Genomic DNA, 17937 nt, shown 5'->3' on the forward strand with positions numbered 1-17937 from the left:
ATATAATCGAATCGATTTGAGTGCAAGTAAAGTTAATTAAAGGGTTAGAGATAATTATCAAGTTTGGATTAATTATTTGAATTGTTTTATTATTTTATTAGCATATAGTCTAATGAGTCTAGGTTAGGTCATAAATACCAAGTTATAATATAGGTTGTACTTCAAGTTTTTAAGTCAGATGTCTTGGATAATTTTCTTGGGTTAATAAAATATTAAAGAGTTTATTTCAAACACCATGATCGTTTATTCTATTAATATCAATTTACTTGATTAACTTGTTGAAAAGTTTTATGTAACTGTCCTTTCTAAATACATTTTCAGATTATAACTCTAAATATTTTCCTCTCTTTTCAAGTCGTAAGTATTTCTCATAACATGTAGCAAGCGTGAATGAAGTCGGTGTATCTCTTTCTTCTCTTCGGGATAGGACATCAATTGCAAAGATTTGATAGACGGCCAGAATAAATCTAGACGAACATATAAACGTCCTCCAAAAGCAAGTAAATAGATTTGACATATAAAATAAAATAAAGTTGAGAGTAAACCAGACTATTATTGCACACATTTTACCTATTTGTTATATTCTAATTTAATCAAACCTACATTAACAACCATAATAACCGATTTCATCACAAATATAAAGGATTATAGTGTTCTTATCCTTGCACAAAAGTCCATTTATTCAAATATATTGTACCCCAAGAATTTACATTTACAATTCTTGAACCACCTCTAAGGCCTATACATTTTCACACCTTCAAAGGGTATGTTTTTCAATCAACCAAACAAACCAGACCGAACCGAACCAAACTAAACCATGACTTTTTCCACATAATCTTCTAACGCCTTTGACCATCACTCGAGTCAAATCTTAAATGAATCTACTCGGTCAACACTCGAGTCAAAAAAATCGTTTTCAACTAAACAGGGGTTTTAGGGATGAAGAAAATCGATGGTTTTATGTAGATTGCACGGTCACTTGCCCAGCAGCTGTTGGTTCATATTCAGCACAAGCCTCGGGTGTGTCTTCCTCACTTGGTGGAACCAACTGCCAAAATAGAGGTAAATATTTTTCCCATTCTTTCAAGATAGTCAAGCCTTTTGAACTCCCGGTTTTTTCCTACACGCACGTAAACAATTTGTGAGCTTACAAACCGGCTATGTGATATATATGTGTGTGTGTGTGTGTATAGATTTTGTACTTACAACATGTGCTTCAATAAGGCTCTTTAGCTGCATCTGCCCCACAGGCGCAATCACTCTCTGAATTTTCACAATCTCTTTGTTTATCTGTCACGGTTATACAAAAATCGTTTAGTTATTTAAAAACCAAAAACTAGCAAAAATAATGATAATAATAATAATAATAATAATAATAATAATAAAATAGCAACAACAATAATAATAATAATAATAATAACACGTAAAATAGGAACCTTGGGAATGAGAGTATCGTCATCATCAAGAATATACGCCAAACCTCCCGTCATACCAGCAGCCACGTTCCGGCCAACCCTAGAAAAAGAAATATATAATCATTAATGATGATTATCAAAGGTGACAATTTTGAACCGTTTACTTGTAAATTAGACAACTTGGGTTATATTTCATCTCAACGAGTCAAAGGGTAAAAGGGAAATGAGTCATCGTACTTGATGTAGAAATCACCCAAATCATTTTATTCAAAATACGTGACTACAGTAATATAACATATGTAATCATATTTGACCACTTGATATTCAATAAAAGCTGTTTTGATCCGTTACTCTACCTGTTACTAGAGTTTAAAGCACGTGCTTTTGCTGTTTAAACTTGTAATAGTCAGATAATTGATTATTAATCACTTGCGTTTGACAAATTCTTATTATCTAAAAAACCAATACATGATATTAACAGTAAGGGGTGATTAGTTAATTTTGGTTCAGATACTTACTTTCCTAGAATGACAACACAGCCACCGGTCATGTACTCACAACAATGATCTCCGGTGCCCTCCACAACCGCTTGAGCCAGAGAGTTTCTGACAGCAAACCGCTCCCCGGTTTTGCCTCTGACAAAAAGTTGACCACCTGTTGCTCCATATAAACAGGTGTTTCCAACAATTGCAGCTTCTTCAGGGACAAAACCGGTTTTTTCAACAGGTGTCACAACCAATTCACCACCAGCCATACCCTAACAACATAGCCAACAACATAAAAATCTATAAAACATTCCAGAATAGTAGAATACTAAAAGTGGGACCCAATTTTTATAATTCTAGTGCTTAAAACAGCATAAATTATTTTATTCAAGAAAATAGATTATTCTTTTATGATTATGATTTTTCTAATCATATCCGACACTCTAATTATTATATTCAAAAAAGGGTAAATGTTGAAGAAACCCTACTGAACCAAACCAGCACGTCTCAAGCCATGCAACAAATTTGAAAACCTGGTGTTTTGGTCAACAGTACTCAGCACAACTTGCACCGGCCAATTTCAACCCGTATAGCAAATTACTCGTTCTGGGCTGAACCCATTTTGACCCGTTACCCAACACGCATGACCCACTCACTTTGCCACATCAAATCATCCAAAAAAGGACTAAATTATAATGCACATTAGTAATCAAACCTTTCCAACATAATCATTGGCTTCTCCTACTAGCCGCACATTCATTCCCGGTGTAAGAAAACATGCAAATGATTGTCCCGCACTCCCTTCAAATCTGGAAAATTATAAAAACAATGTTAAAACATATTGTTGTTGTCTTATAATTTTATAATACTTTTAGTTAAAATAAGCGTCTAACATTATGTTTAGCTGGCCAGCAAAACCGGTATCTCCATACTTCTTTGCAACAACACCTGCTAACCGACCACAAACAGCACGGTCCACATTGTATATCTTGAATGTTTTATTTACCACTTTCTCATTTTCGATCGCTTCTGATATCTGTAAAAAATAGCTTTTGAGTTCAGATATGACATACAAAATTATATTATTTTAATAATGATCACAAGTTATAATAAAATGATTTATCAGATTTTATTCTCTAAATATACAGTTTATAGCGCTGACAGCACGTTTAACTTTTAGAGATATAACCATCCAGATCGACACATTCATAAGAGTTGGGTAAGGAATCAAATAGGTTGGATTGACTAGCAAACACTTATCCCTTTTTAATACCTTGCATATTTCAAATAACATATATGATCTAAAAACTACCCATTTGACATTTTGACCACTTAAGAGAGAAATATGACGCTTTAGCAAGTAATATTATCTATAATTTGCCAAGTAATATTATCTACCCAAATTGGCCTATTTTTTGAACAAACTCATAATTTGGCAAAAATTGACCCATCTGACCCGCTTTAACAAGTAATATTATCTAGAATCCTTTTTTAATTTTCAAAATAATTGAAGTAAAAGTAAGAAAATTTTATAACTGAGTTAAATAAATACAGAAGAGGTAAGAGAACTAGCATCAGCCCAACCCGAGTTGGTCCAGGCCATTTGAATCAAATTCAAATGACCTGTTTTTACCTTACGAATGCGACCCAACCTGGTTTCTAAAACTTAGCATGATCCATTTAAAAGTGATATGTATTGACCCTGACCGGTTGCCTGCCCATCCATCTTAGCCACTTCTAAGAATTACCTCTGGGTCAGAGAGCAAAATGTCATCCAAGACCGGACCGTTACTATGAACCTCCTGTTTCCTAATAGTTGTGCTGCTCCATTTCGGGAACCCAACATTCTGAAAAATAAAAATAGAAATAAAAATATTATATTTTGACACAATTGCACATATAAAAAGCATAACAGATCCATAGATTACATACCGAAAGAACATAGCTGAGATCAAGATGCTGAGTTTTTACTAATGAAATGTCTCGGGGTCTTAATAACTCTGTATGTCCAATAATATCATCAAGCTTTTCATATCCCAGTTGAGCCAACGTGCTTCTAACCTGTTTATAAAATAACTATTTATTTAACTTCTTTTCTATATATAATAATGATAATTCTCATGTATCACGAGCATTATATTGTTTGAAAGGAAAAATTACCTCCTCAGCAACATACAAAAAGTAGTTCACAAGATCACCAGGTACACCAGGGAAACGAGCTCGTAGTTCCTCTCGCTGAGAAATATAATTAAATACAGCATATTAAAATACAACTTAGTGAAATATAAAACACATAATTTTTTTTAGTATGGGGAAATTTAAACTAGGCCTGTAAATGAACAGAACAAACATGGCAGAGCATGTTTGTTCGTTCAACTTTAACCATCCGAACGATCGAGCATGAACAATTAGTTGAATGAGGTCTTAGTTGAATGAGGTCTTCTTGTTCATATTCATTCGTTAATTATAGCCAATATAGCCAAACGTTTCATTGAATGTTTGGTTTGTTTATGAGCCTAAATTTTCATCAAGTTTATTAATAAACACAAAAATCCTATTAGATTTAGACCCGTTGCCCAACACAACTGGCCCGTCCATTTTTGTGGCCCGTACCTGACTCGCGACACCAACGGGACAATTATTTGTGTGACAAATACGAGCCATAACACATCCGGTAGCAATCATAGCAATTGAACCAAAACCATATTCATCAGCACCCATTGCAGCAGCCATAAGAACATCAAATCCACTTTTGAAGCCACCATCAACTCTTAGAATAACCCGTTCCCTAAGCCCGTTTGTAATTAGAGTCTGCAAAAGATCATTTAGATCAATCAAATGACTAAATTTGTAAAATAAAATAATATAAACTAATATACCTGGTGCGTTTCGGTTAGACCAAGTTCCCAAGGACCACCAGCATGCTTAATTGAACTTATGGGACTAGCCCCGGTCCCACCATCATGCCCTGATATCTGCAAACAGGGTGAGACTGTAAATATAGCCCATATAGGCATAATTTGAAATTATTTTTTATATACTTTAATTACCTGTATGATATCAGCATTACCCTTTGCAACTCCAGAAGCCACAGTGCCAATTCCAGCTTCCGCCACAAGCTTGACCGATACTTTAGCCTTGGGATTTATCTGCTCACATAATACTCATTACAGTCAAATTTTATATAGTTTATATATTCTAAACTTTTTATAAACTTATATTATTAATGCATTATGAATTATCTTGTTAACCTGATGAAGGTCATATATTAATTGAGCAAGATCTTCAATGGAGTAAATGTCATGATGTGGTGGTGGAGAAATAAGAGGGACTCCGGGTTTTGAATTCCTTAATCTTGCAATATATGCGCTGACTTTTTTCCCAGGCAGTTGACCACCTTCACCCGGTTTTGCACCTTGAGCAATTTTAATTTCTATTTGGTCAGCATTGACCAAAAACGTTGGAGTCACACCAAACCGCCCTGATGCAACCTTGAAACAAACAATATTTAAATAGTCATTTTATTGTTTCTAGGCTTTTAATAGGCCTTCCGGGAACCATTCATGAAACATTCGATGGGAAGTTATTTTATGTTCGTCAATTTAATAAGCGAACATGAACACGTCTCGTTTGTTCATTTATGTTTGATTGCTTATGCTCGTTAGTTTACGTTTGTTTAAGTTCGTAGGAAATATACTTATTGAAATTCTTTTGACACGTTACACTATGCTCTAGTTTTGATAACTTTTAAAGCCCTTTTAACTTTTTAAGCCCAACACATTGTTGTTCACACTTTCTTTTAATTGGTTTAGCTTCATTTATGCTCGTTCATCTATGTTCAGTTGTGTTCGTGAGCCATTCGTTTACACGGTTAACGAACATATATACACGAATACAAACGAGTTCATTTTCCAAATGGATGAACACAAACAAGAAAAAATCACTCGTTTATTGTTTGTGTTTGACCGTCTGTTCGGTTCAAGTTAAACGAACGAACAAGAACAAATTTGTTTCATAATACAAGAGGAAAAAATTATTATCATTTTCGTATCAAATATCAATAATATTAAATTTTGCCCTTTTCCTTTCATATGTAGTCAAATTAGAACAATATGTCACACTAAAGAGAACTGTTAGAAGGGTAAAAACGTTACAAAAAGAATATTCTTTTTCTTTTTACCTGCTTGATGGCACTTGTAGCAAGATCTCCATTTTGAAGACCTTTAAGATGTGGAAGTGTAGGAGAGTATCCATCCACAACATCAGAAAGTGGGGTCCACCGAATGGGGTCCTGTAATAAGAAACAAGGTGGCGATTTTTAGTTTTTTGTTTCTTTTTAAATGGGCAATGGGTCATGAGTCATATATAATATTTAAAAAGATAATGATAATTACCTCACCACCTTCTCCAGAATTAGATTTCCCGCCAATTCTATTCATCGCAATGGCAATTGCTTCATGGGTTTCCCGGGAAATAGCCCCCAGAGACATGCCACCTGTACAAAACCGCTCAACAATTGACGCAGCAGATTCCACCTTTCCAACTGGAATTGGGGCCCGCTCGCTCTTAAATTCAAAAAGATCGCGAATAACCTGTGGTTAAGAATTCGCATGATAACATTAGAAGAATATGATGATCACAATTAATAAAAGTATAAAAATTTGAAAAAGGAATATAATAATATTATTACTTACATTGATAGGTCTGTTAGCTAGATGTTGCTGGTAAATTGAATACGCGCTTTCACGTTTTTCACGAACGGCTTTATGAAGCAGTTTTGACATCTCAGGGTTGTTTCCATGATATTCACCTTTAAATTATGTCGCATTTGTTAAAGTATGCGTTTATGAAAATGAACCATAAGAAATATATTAATGTGTAATTAAATACCTCCTGGTCTCATTTGTATAAATCCAAAATTTTCAAGTCTTCTAGCGGTTTCCTCAGAAAACGCCTTAACCCAAAATGATAAACTCTCCCTTGCAAGCTGCAATATAAAAAGCCAATTACATATCAATTAGCCGATTTGGGTATGTGTTATCTTATACGGTCAAATCGATTGACCAAAAAAATGAGCCAAAATGATATTAACTTGCTTTGGGTATCAGTAAGGGTGTAAAACAAGCTGAGCCGCTGGTGATCTACTCAAGCTCGGCTTATTAAAAGCTCAAATAGAACCATGCTTAAATGGGCTCGAGCCTAAAAATAAGCTTGTTTAATAAACGAGCCCAGACAACACTTATCAAGCTCAGCCTTGCTCACGAGCCTGTTATTTATATAATTTTTTATTTAATATTAAATATATAGTTACATAGTGATTGTTATTATATATATACTTATAAAAAAATAACTAAATAATATATATTACGTTATACATAAAGAAAATAGCTAATAAAGTATATAAAATTAAATAAAAAACAATAAACGAGCCAGTCCCGAGTCTAGCACAAGCTCGAGCTTGAAAAATTACTTAGGAGCTGAGTACGAGCTATCATAAGTTAAACGAGCCGAGCCCGAGCCTAGTCGAGCTCCGGCTCGGCTCAGCTCATGTTAGGCATCATGCAATAATATATACCTCATCAAGAGTCAATCCACCAATATTTGACACACTCCCAGTAAATGCAATATCAACAACTTCTTGTCCCAAACCATAAATCTCAAATATTTGTGCACCACAATAACTATATACAAAATTTCAATACTAGTAAATTAAACGCATAAACAAGCAAAACAAGTAAAATAGTTTAGGGAGTGAGTATTTATACCTTGACAGCAATGATATTCCCATTTTGGATAAAATTTTCATCAAACCAGCATTAACTGCCTGAACATCATAAGGACAGAATAAAGTGAAATTTCCTATACATAATTGACTAGTATATTTGGTAAAAATATTACTAAATACAAACCTTTTTAAAGTTGTTTTGAGCCTTTTCAATTGTGACCATTTGCATTTTCCCATTTCGCATGAGGTTTAAAGTTTTCTTGCTCAAACGCCATTGTCGACACGTCTCAAATGCCAAGTAAGGACATACAGCACTATAAACAGTAAACAAAAAAATGCATAAATATTAATGTATCAAAATACAGCTATTTATTGATTTAATATTCGATTGTTCAAGAAAGCAACTTAGGAGGTTGTAAACATTTTAAGCACACTTTGGGTGACTTTTAAACTTTATAAATGAATGAAAATTTTAACTTTAAAGTATACCTTGCACCATATCCAATCAAACAAGCAAAGTGATGTGTGCTAAAACATTGAGCAGTGTCAGCAACAATTGAGGCAGACATTCGCAACCCATTTAGTATTAAATGCTGGTGGACCGCACCTACAGCAAGTAGTATCGGGACAGCCGGACGTGTGGCTTCCTGCCAATCACACACACATATAAACAATGCACATATGTATATAAATGTGTGTGTATATGTATATACACATGATGCTTACTAGTTCATCAGCTCTGTCAGAGAGAACAAGCAGCTGGCAACCATTTCTAACAGCTTCATCAGCAGCTTCACAGATCTTATTCAGTGTTTTCTCCAATGAACCATCAAGCCCCTTTCTTATGTCGAAAAATGTTGGTATAGTTTGAGCTTTCAAAATAGGATCCTTAAATAATGATTCAAGCTCACTCTCATTAAGTACCGGGCTGGACAAAGTCACCTGCCCAAAAATTTATACCATACGCATAAACTTTTAGGAAAATGATAATAAAGAAAATAACTTTAAGAAAATAATTTTGCAGATTTACCTGAGAGGCATTCTCAGGTCCAACTTCTAATATGTTTCCACGTTTACCAAGATTGACTTCAAGTGACATCACTAATCCTTCTCTAAGTGGATCAATTGCAGGATTTGTGACCTGTAGATGACTTATAATACTTAATATTATAAATTGTTAGAAAAAGTGCGGAATAAGATAGATGAAATAAAGATATTGTTAGAAACCTGAGCAAACCGTTGTTTAAAATAATCATAAAGCACATGTGATCTTTGAGATAAGACAGCTAATGGGATATCATCTCCCATGCAAAATGTAGGTTCTTTCCCTTCTGAAGCCATACTTTCAATAACCATTTGGACATCCTCACTAGAGTAACCGAATGCCCTAATCATATCAAAGTCAATCGGTCAAAGAATTTTTTTAAAAAGACGTGGACAACTTTTTCCTTAAATGAAAAGTTGCATTTATGCAAAAAAAGAAGCTAAAAATTTTAATCCAGACAAGATCGATTTAATTAGGTCATAATCATGATTACAAAAAGCAATAATGTTACAGTAATAATATAAATTCTTACTGCTGATGACGTAATATTGTTTCACTCTCCATAGTTGGGGATGAGAGGAAATTTGCAGGCTCCAAATTTCTCGTGTTTTCTGCTATCCACTTTCCATAAGGACTTGATAAAGCAACTCTTTTCTTAACCTCAGTATTCTCATAAACCTGTTCAATTGTCAACAAATATTCACTTTTTATGACCAGTTTTGAGATAAAATTACACCCCAAATCAGCCCATTCAAACATAAACGGGTTAAAATTGCTTCAACTAAATGATATAATGCTAACAAATAGTTCCAATTGAGGCATGGGTTAAAGGTATAATGTTGATACAAACCTGGCCATTGATTAGATCAACAGTAATCATCATCCCTGGACCTAAACGCCCTTTCATTGTAACTTTTGAATCGTCAATTGGTAAAACTCCCACCTACGTTAATATAAGGGGTTAGTAGGTAACTAACATTCAGCCTTAAAAGGTTAAAAATTTACCTCTGATGCAACATAGACAACATTGTCAGAAGTCCTCCAATATCTAGCAGGGCGAAGTCCGTTTCGGTCAAGACACGCACCAACTGTCTTCCCGTCACTGTTTTGAAACACAAGTTTTTGTTTTGAGTTTTATAAATAAACAAAGCATATATAAAATTTATGTCTAAATTGTGATATTCACGCAGACAATTGAGAGAATCGTTAAAGAAGTTACAAATCCAGAAAAGCTTCTTATAACTAGAATCTTTTATCATGTCACAAACCCATAGTTATTAAAAGCCCTCGCTTCTTGTGCCTAGGCACATTTTTCAGGCGAGGCTCAATAAATGCGCCTCTAGTTCCTAGGCGAGCGCTTTGGCATAGACCATGAGAACATAAAAGCCAAGCAAAAGAAACGCAAGGGTTGCTATTGAAACTTAGATCTAGGAGAAGTCAAAAGGCATTATATTGATACATTTTGTTATTCAAGTTTTGGAATCACATTTGAATCTTGACTATTTTAGAACTTTTGGTACTCAACAGATGATATTAAATGCTATATAATAGCTTTTGTTTATTTTATTTGAAGAATAGTATAATTTTTCATATACATAATATGTTTTAAATGTTTTATTTAAGTGCGCTTATTTTTCCTCAGGCCCTCGCCTTTTTTTGCGCCTAGGCCCTAGGCGAGGCCTATGCGCCTTGACTGCGCCTAACGCATTTGATAACTATGCGGCATACCTGCAGTTACAATAAATAAGTAAACCATGCTTATCATGAAAAATGGACCAAATTTATAATCCTAGAGTCAAAATCATCTGTCGTATAATGCATTATATATGGCCAATATATTTCAAATTGATGGTGAACAGCAAACAAGTCTTTTTTTACCTAAATAAGAGTAAAGCAGGTCCATCCCAAGCCTCCATTTGACCCTTGTAATAGTTGTAGAAATCAACCACCTAAAAAAAAATTAAAGGTGTAAGTTTACAACTCAAAATTTTAATTAAAAAAATAATTAAAAAGCCCTGAAAAAAGCTAGCAATTTAGCATCAACCAAAACTTGGAGTTCCAATTTCAAATTTCCCAAAATTTCAAGATATTTAATTTTCTTAGGCCTACGTGTCGGGGATTTCCGTTAATCTGGTGATGACACTTAATAATGAATTTTAGTATTTCAGACAAGTTTCTTATTTTGAATTTTTTTACCAAACTTTCATATTTAGAAACAATTATTAAACATAATATTTTCCTAAGGAACCAACAGTGACTATTTTCTTTCTGTTTACAAAATAAAAGGAAAAAAAAACAAAGCATGAGTTTCAACATATATACCTCAGGATATTTAATTGACAAAGTTGGATGATTTTTATACGCCTCAGGGACAAGAATCATCATAGATTCCTCAGGAGTACGACCACTTCGTATAAACAACTAAAGAAAAAAAGACTTTATCAGTTAAAGAATATTAATAAAATAAAAATGAATAAAAGGCGTGTTGTGTCTTACTTCTGCTGCACTGTCAAGATTTGCTGAGTCAGATGCCTTGGGATTTCCAAAAGGTCGAATTTCATTTTCACGACCACGCCATACGGGTGACTTAATTGAATTTTCTCGAGATTGCATCCAGTTTAAGTTTCCCTGCATTAAGTTTTAAAATATATAAATTCTTTGAATCTTATGAAAATAATCAAGACCAACTGCAATATTAGAATAAAGCCGAGGTGGCAATTTTGACCCATTTACTAATGAAAGTGTAACTCCTTGAATGGGTTGGAAGTCACCCAAGGTGAATTTTAATACATAAAACCTCCTAATCAAATTAGATTATTAGAACATAACGTAATTTCTCTAATTGCATTTTACAAACTAATTATTTGTGAAAAGTGTTTCAGGTCAATCCAACCTGACCGAGCAGGTACCAAAAAGATTACAAGTTTTGACCCGAACCCATGTTTACTAATGATGTGTTTTAGGTCAATCAAATGGTTAACCCATAGTGCATCTTTAATACATAAAACCTAGTAATCATTTCATTCAAAAATGAAACTTTGATTCAAATAATTCAAAATTTAACCATATGTGACAATTATATTATAGACCATAAAAAAAGGGAAGCACAAGAAAGTCATTCGGGTCAATCAAATCGGACCAGTACTATAAATGACCGATTTTGACCCCAACCCATTTTGTCCCAACCTATTGACTAAAGAAAAGTCAAATGTATTCTAACCTGTATGGTATTAATCTCTCCATTATGACCCAAAAGCCTCATTGGTTGAGCAAGTGGCCACCTAGGACTCGTGTTTGTACTATACCTCCGGTGATAAATTGCAAAAGGTGATTTATAATCATCACTTTGCAGATCATAGTAAAACTTTCCAAGAACCTCCGATCGAAGCATGCCTTTATAAACTACGGTTCGGTTTGATAACGAACAGAAATAAAGTTCAGCTCCCCATGTTTCTGAACTCGCCTTTTTTTCAATCAATTTTCTACATATATATAATTCCCGTTCAATATCATCAACATCATCTTCTTTAGCGATTTTAACAAAAACTTGTTGTATATTTGGCATTGTTTGTCTTGCATAGTAACCAACGATAGGTTCGTTAACGGGTACAGATCTCCATGCAAGCACCTCAAGACCCTCTTGATTGAATATAGTTTCAATAACTATATAAACATCACCAAAAGAAATTTAAAATCAGTTACGCGTAGTGAATGATAAAGAAAGATTAGATTGGAGGAAAAAGTTAAAAAAAAACATATTTACATTTTTCACAAAAATAATATTATTCTCAGATTTCATATTTAAAAGATTATTAAATACAACATCAAATGTCATGTGGTATCTTCATATACACTATATTTAGGTTTGTAACTGAACTGAAAGTTCATTGAACTAAATGTGAACCGGTCAGCGAAAAGTTCGTATATTTAATGAATGAACGAACATGAACAAAAATTGTGTTCATTTAGTTAAGCGAACGAACATGAATACATGTCTTGTTAGTTCATTTATGTTCGTGAACATTCGTTTACGTTCGTTCATTTGTATTCATTTATGTTCGTTCATTTGTGTTCACTAATGTTCATTACTTTACATTTGTTTAAGCTCGTCCATTTACGTGCATTGATATACTCATTTAAACCTTTTAGGCCCATTATAATATAATCTAACTTTGATAACTTTTTAGGCCATGCACATTGCCGTTCACATTTACTTTAATTGGTTTTAGCTTATTATGTTCAGTTATGTTCGTTTGTTTACGTTCGGGAACTGTTCGTTTATATTGTTAACGAATGAACACAAACAAACGCAAACACATACATTTTCTTAATGAACAAACTTGAACAAGAAAACCCCGTTTGTTTATTTGTTATTGTTCGTTCGTTTTTTCGCGTTCGATAGTTTCTTCGGTTACAGTTAATCAACCAAACATGAACATGCTTCATAGTTGTTCGTTCAGTTCCTTTGCAAGCCTAAAATTGCTGATGTGGCGCTGCTTATGCCATGACAGCCGCCACATGAGCAAAGAAACTTACAAGAATACCATGAAAAGTAGAGAAAAAAAATTACAAGAATATCATAACTAGCAAATTATATTTAAAAGGATCATTAATAACTAGCAATTACAAGAATGCCATAACTAACCAGATTTGGCTTGTCGCAAAAGTTTTTCATCTTGTGGAAGAAATACCATTCCTACCCCTGTGTGCAACTGATCAAAGGGAGCAATCCCTTGTTTTCCAGCCCAGTTATTGAAAAATTCCCATGGAATTGAAGTCATCACACCTGACCCATCGCCCGAGTCATTATCGGCCCCACACCCGCCCCGATGTTCCATACACCCAAGTGCAGTGAGTGCATCTTGTACTATTTCGTGAGACCCCTTGTTGTCTAAATTAGCAATAAACCCGACCCCACATGCCCCTCGTTCGGCTAATATGTCTTTTAAATTTGCAACCTAAAAAAGTCAAAACACATTGGTCAACACAACATTAAAAGAGAAGCCAATCATAATGAAAATGTTAAAGAACTGAGTGACGTGTGTATATGTTTGGTAAAAGTAGCTATAGCTAAAAAGTATATGATGACATAAAAGGGCATACACCAATCATCATCATCATCGTACTCAGTATATCCCACCAATAGCAAAGCTATGGTAGGGTTTGAGGGTAAGATGTAGACAGCCTTACCTCTACCCCGAAGGAATAGAGAGGCTGCTTCCGGTGAGACCCCCGGCTCGATAGTAGTTTTGCATCAAGCCTTGGACATAAGGCACATAACACTCAACCATCTACACACCGGCCGATTGGTGCATGTACCCTTGTCTTTCAGCTATCAACGCCACTACATGATGCCTGATTAACCTTCTGCCACTTTTAATGTTATTTTCACGAGATTAGTAAAATAACGTCAAAATTAGTGCAATTTCACTTTTGCCCACCCGAGGGTTCACACATATATACATTATATGCGCGCACCGCAAGCAAGGCGAATAAAAGGGCATACACATGATTATATATTAGATACGTGATATTTGTTAAAGGGTATTTAGGTAATTTTATCTTCAAAAGCCCAAAGCTTTTTTAACTTTTATCATTCAAACAGTTTTTTTTCCCAGTAAAAACTTATTATTAAAAAAATTAAAGACTATGACATGTGCTACACTAACACATAAGATTATAATTTATAAACAATGCTAATTTTTAATATGGTCACAAACAAATAAACTGATATGTGTAAGAATACTTGGGCCCACAGGAGCTTATGGAGATTAAGTGATCTCATCAAGTTAAAGACCAGCTGATCATATGCATTGATAAGTTAGGTCTTATACTTTGATGCTAATTATCAATCATATGCATCGATAAGTTGGGCTTATACTTTGGTGCTAATTATCAATCATATGCATGGATAAGTTAGATCTTATACTTTGGTGCTAATTATCAATCATACGCATTCATAAGTTAGGTCTTACATTTTAGTGCTTATTATCATGCACATGAATATACAAGTTCAGTAGTTAGCATCATTCATTAAAAGGAAAAGGCTTATAACCAAGATTTAACATGATTGTGAACAGTAATTTGACTATCAAGTGTATATCATAAGTGATTTTAATAGTCCATCATCATAGTTAGTCAACTATAACAACTAATACAAACAACTTATAGTCAACGCAAACAAATCAATCCATCAGTGCATTGATAAGTTAGGTCTTACATTAATTTGGCCATCAAGTGTACATAATTAATTTTGGTTAGTCTAACAATAACTTACATACACAGCTTATATACTTATTCAATCTCAATTTAATCAACTCTCATTTTGAAAAAGCAAACAAATCAATCCATCAATACATAATATAATCAATAAAATAAATCACACAAAAAAATCATCAATCAAAACAACTAATATGTTTATTCATATTTTCAAAACCAGATAACCACATTTGAGTGTTTGGACGGAAAAAAAAAACCGTTTACAGTCAATTTAGTCAACTCATACGAATCAATCCAACAATACATAATATAATCAATAAAATCATTCATCAGTTACACAATATCATCATTCAAAACAATCAATAAATATCAATTACTGTACAAGAATAACATGAATATACAAGTACAGTAAATAGTTCACATCATCCTATTAAAAAAAAATTATAAACATGAATCACATGTTGTGACTTATAACAGTAACTTGACTATAAAGTGTAAACCATAAGTTATTTTAATAGCCCATCCCTGTTATAATAACTTATATGTTTATTAAGTTTTTAAAAAGCAGATGGCCACTTTTTTTAGCATCTGGATGCAGCATGCACATGCTCAATTTAGTCAACTCTCAATTAGTCAAAGCAAACAAATCAACCTATCAGTTGCACTGATAAGTTAGGTTTTAGTACTTACTCAATCTGAATTTAGTCAACTCTCAATTTTGACCAGCAGTTACACATGCTCAATTTAGTCAACTCATACGAATCAATCTATCAATCACACGAAAATTAATCAATCAAACCTTAGGTTTGGAATCAGCCGAGGCAACACGATCAAAATCAAGCACCGATTTGATCTCCGACGACCAAAACCTCTTGTTCCGAAACCCTAAGCCTTTAGAAACCCTAGCACCGGCACCAATTAGCCTCCGATGAGTCCTTTTGGCGCCCAAATTCACAAAATCAGCGAACAAAACGTCCGGTTTGGATGTAAACACGGACGTAGGGTTTAGGTAGCAGCCATTAACATGCGCTAGAGACTGAAGAGACATGCTAATTACAGATTATACGATCAATTGGATGAGCAAAAGCATAAGCATGTGATGGAGTTTAGAGAGAGAAGTGGTGTTTAGAGAGAGAAAAAAAGGGGGAAATGAAATAGTAATAATAATAATAATCGTGTGGAAGGAGCGAAGGATGTGAAGATAATAAAATGAGAAATTGGGAGCCACTCGAGGGTTTATCTAACCATCTTTCACACAAATGAATGAATGAAAGCTAGCATCTTGTAGTATTGCTATTGTACTGTATGATATCATATGATGATGATGATGATGGTTGCTTTCATGGAGTGACACATAATATTATTATATTATAATCTGGCCTTATGTGACACCAAAGGACGTCATCAATCATTGCTTTTTATTCCCTTTCAAATATAGAATATTATTAATAGTAATATACTTGGTAATATCCTACATGGTTATATTGCAATAGGGTCGATTATTGGATATGAGATTAACGTTAATCGGGTTGAGGTCAGATAAGACCTGCTTGCTCTGATATGGGTGAGCATAAACCTGGTAAGACCTGAACTAATTAGACTCGATTATATTACAGTAGGATCGGCTCTTGGTTTTGAGAGTATCTTTAGCCGAGTGGGTCTGGGTCGGACAACACCCGTTTTTTCTATACGGTTGAGCATAAACTCAGTAAAACCTGAACCGATCTGACCCGATTATTTATAATAGGTTCGGTTTTCCGCTCATAAGATTACCATTAACTGGGTCTGGATCGAACAGTTGGGCGGTAAATGAGGGTGTGACGGGGCCATAAGATGCTTTTCACCGTCTCTCTCTCTCACTCGTGTATGGAAAGGAGCTTTAAAGCCCCGTTTCCTACATGGTGATGACGTGTGTAGACGGTAAAGCCCCTCAACAACACACAATCAAATGTGTCTTTAACGCTTATTTATGAGAAATATGTAGTCTTTTGTGTGAACACTGAGATGAAGGAGAGAGAAGAAGAAGTGTGTAACAAAAGAGTCATTAATCCTCATAATTGCTTTATTCTATTTCGATATAGAAATTTGAGCAAACGATATAATATCATACCAGTATTTATTGATCTTGTTATTTAAAAAAGATTCTATGTTGTTTAGCTTTTTAGTCTCGACTATCACCTTAGCTGACCAACCTCGGTTATATAATACTAGGTTTTATCCCCATATATACGGGGGTTGTTTTATATTTTCTGTTTTTTAATATTTATTTTTTGGATTTTAAATTTATTTATTGTAAGAAAGTTAATAATATATTTATGGTTTGATGATCGAATGGTTTCACAAACAAATGATATGTTATAACCCGTTTAAAAGCTATCTAGGTTTGGCGACCCATGGCCCGCTTATTTTTTATTTCTTACTATAAAATTGTTTTCTAATTACAAATAATATCTTGTTTTAAAAAAATCGGATATTAACTTTTACTATATTCATTTGTTATAGGATTTTCACATCAAATATTTGATAAGATTGGTTTTTAATTTAATGAGATGTTATAACCCGTTTAAGAGCTATTTGGGTTTGGTGAGACCCAAACCCGTGAATTCAGGTCAAATGAATGAGAAACCTCCCTTTACAAATAAAGCAATATGATGGTAATGTAGAAAACAACCAGAGAGCCTTTAAAAGTTTAGTTTATATATATTATAGATTTCTTATTCTTATATACAACATGGAGGAGAGAGAAAAAAATACACGGCAAAGGAGGGAGTTTGTGAGAGGGAGTGGTGTGTTAATTGGTTTCACCCAAATATAGTATTTAATTCTATTAAACATAACAACAATTAGCATACCATTTTAGTCATGTGTGCTAAAAAAGTGTTAGTTTGTAGGTTAAAAGAGGAATAATTTAATAAAGTAGGTGATTCCAAAAATGGTATGGAAGTTTTTAGAATGAGGATCTGATTTGTGTTTTTTTAACGAATTTAATGCGTTGTAACTTGGAAGTCCATTGATTTAGTTAGACTCCTTTTCACACTATCATTTATT

At 33.9% G+C, this 17937-nt stretch overlaps 1 protein-coding gene across 1 annotated transcript; it reads right to left on the reverse strand.

Moving 5' to 3' along the window:
• Positions 1-604: 604 nt before the first annotated feature.
• LOC143633910 (ferredoxin-dependent glutamate synthase 1, chloroplastic/mitochondrial-like) lies at positions 605-16033 on the reverse strand. The gene is made up of 33 exons (XM_077102124.1): positions 15689-16033; positions 13316-13628; positions 11891-12333; positions 11167-11298; positions 10993-11091; positions 10549-10619; positions 9676-9772; positions 9521-9613; positions 9203-9348; positions 8853-9012; positions 8656-8766; positions 8352-8567; positions 8115-8272; positions 7810-7939; positions 7666-7724; positions 7476-7581; positions 6791-6887; positions 6595-6710; positions 6295-6492; positions 6081-6191; positions 5152-5391; positions 4951-5049; positions 4780-4875; positions 4514-4711; positions 4061-4135; positions 3833-3961; positions 3649-3747; positions 2794-2936; positions 2616-2709; positions 1934-2172; positions 1437-1515; positions 1207-1290; positions 605-1120 (listed from the first exon to the last, which is right to left on the reverse strand). Exons 1-33 carry the CDS (start codon positions 15935-15937, stop codon positions 959-961), a joined length of 4842 nt encoding a protein of 1613 aa, XP_076958239.1. The 5' UTR covers positions 15938-16033; the 3' UTR covers positions 605-958.
• Positions 16034-17937: the final 1904 nt, after the last annotated feature.

Source organism: Bidens hawaiensis, unplaced genomic scaffold (assembly GCF_021521415.1).
Source record: "Bidens hawaiensis isolate Kalapana, Puna unplaced genomic scaffold, B.hawaiensis_p1.1 tig00006913_1, whole genome shotgun sequence".
In the NCBI taxonomy this organism is placed as follows: Eukaryota; Viridiplantae; Streptophyta; class Magnoliopsida; order Asterales; family Asteraceae; genus Bidens; species Bidens hawaiensis.

Bases quoted from the DNA above. Each gene is read 5' to 3' on its own strand.
- LOC143633910 (XM_077102124.1), bottom strand. From the start codon at position 15,937: ATGTCTCTTCAGTCTCTAGCGCATGTTAATGGCTGCTACCTAAACCCT. The intron at 12,334-13,315 runs GTTAGTTATGGC...ATGTTTATATAG, and splicing joins TTTGCGACAAGCCAAATCTG to TTATTGAAACTATATTCAAT. The intron at 11,092-11,166 runs GTAAGACACAAC...TTTTTTCTTTAG, and splicing joins ATCTTGACAGTGCAGCAGAA to TTGTTTATACGAAGTGGTCG.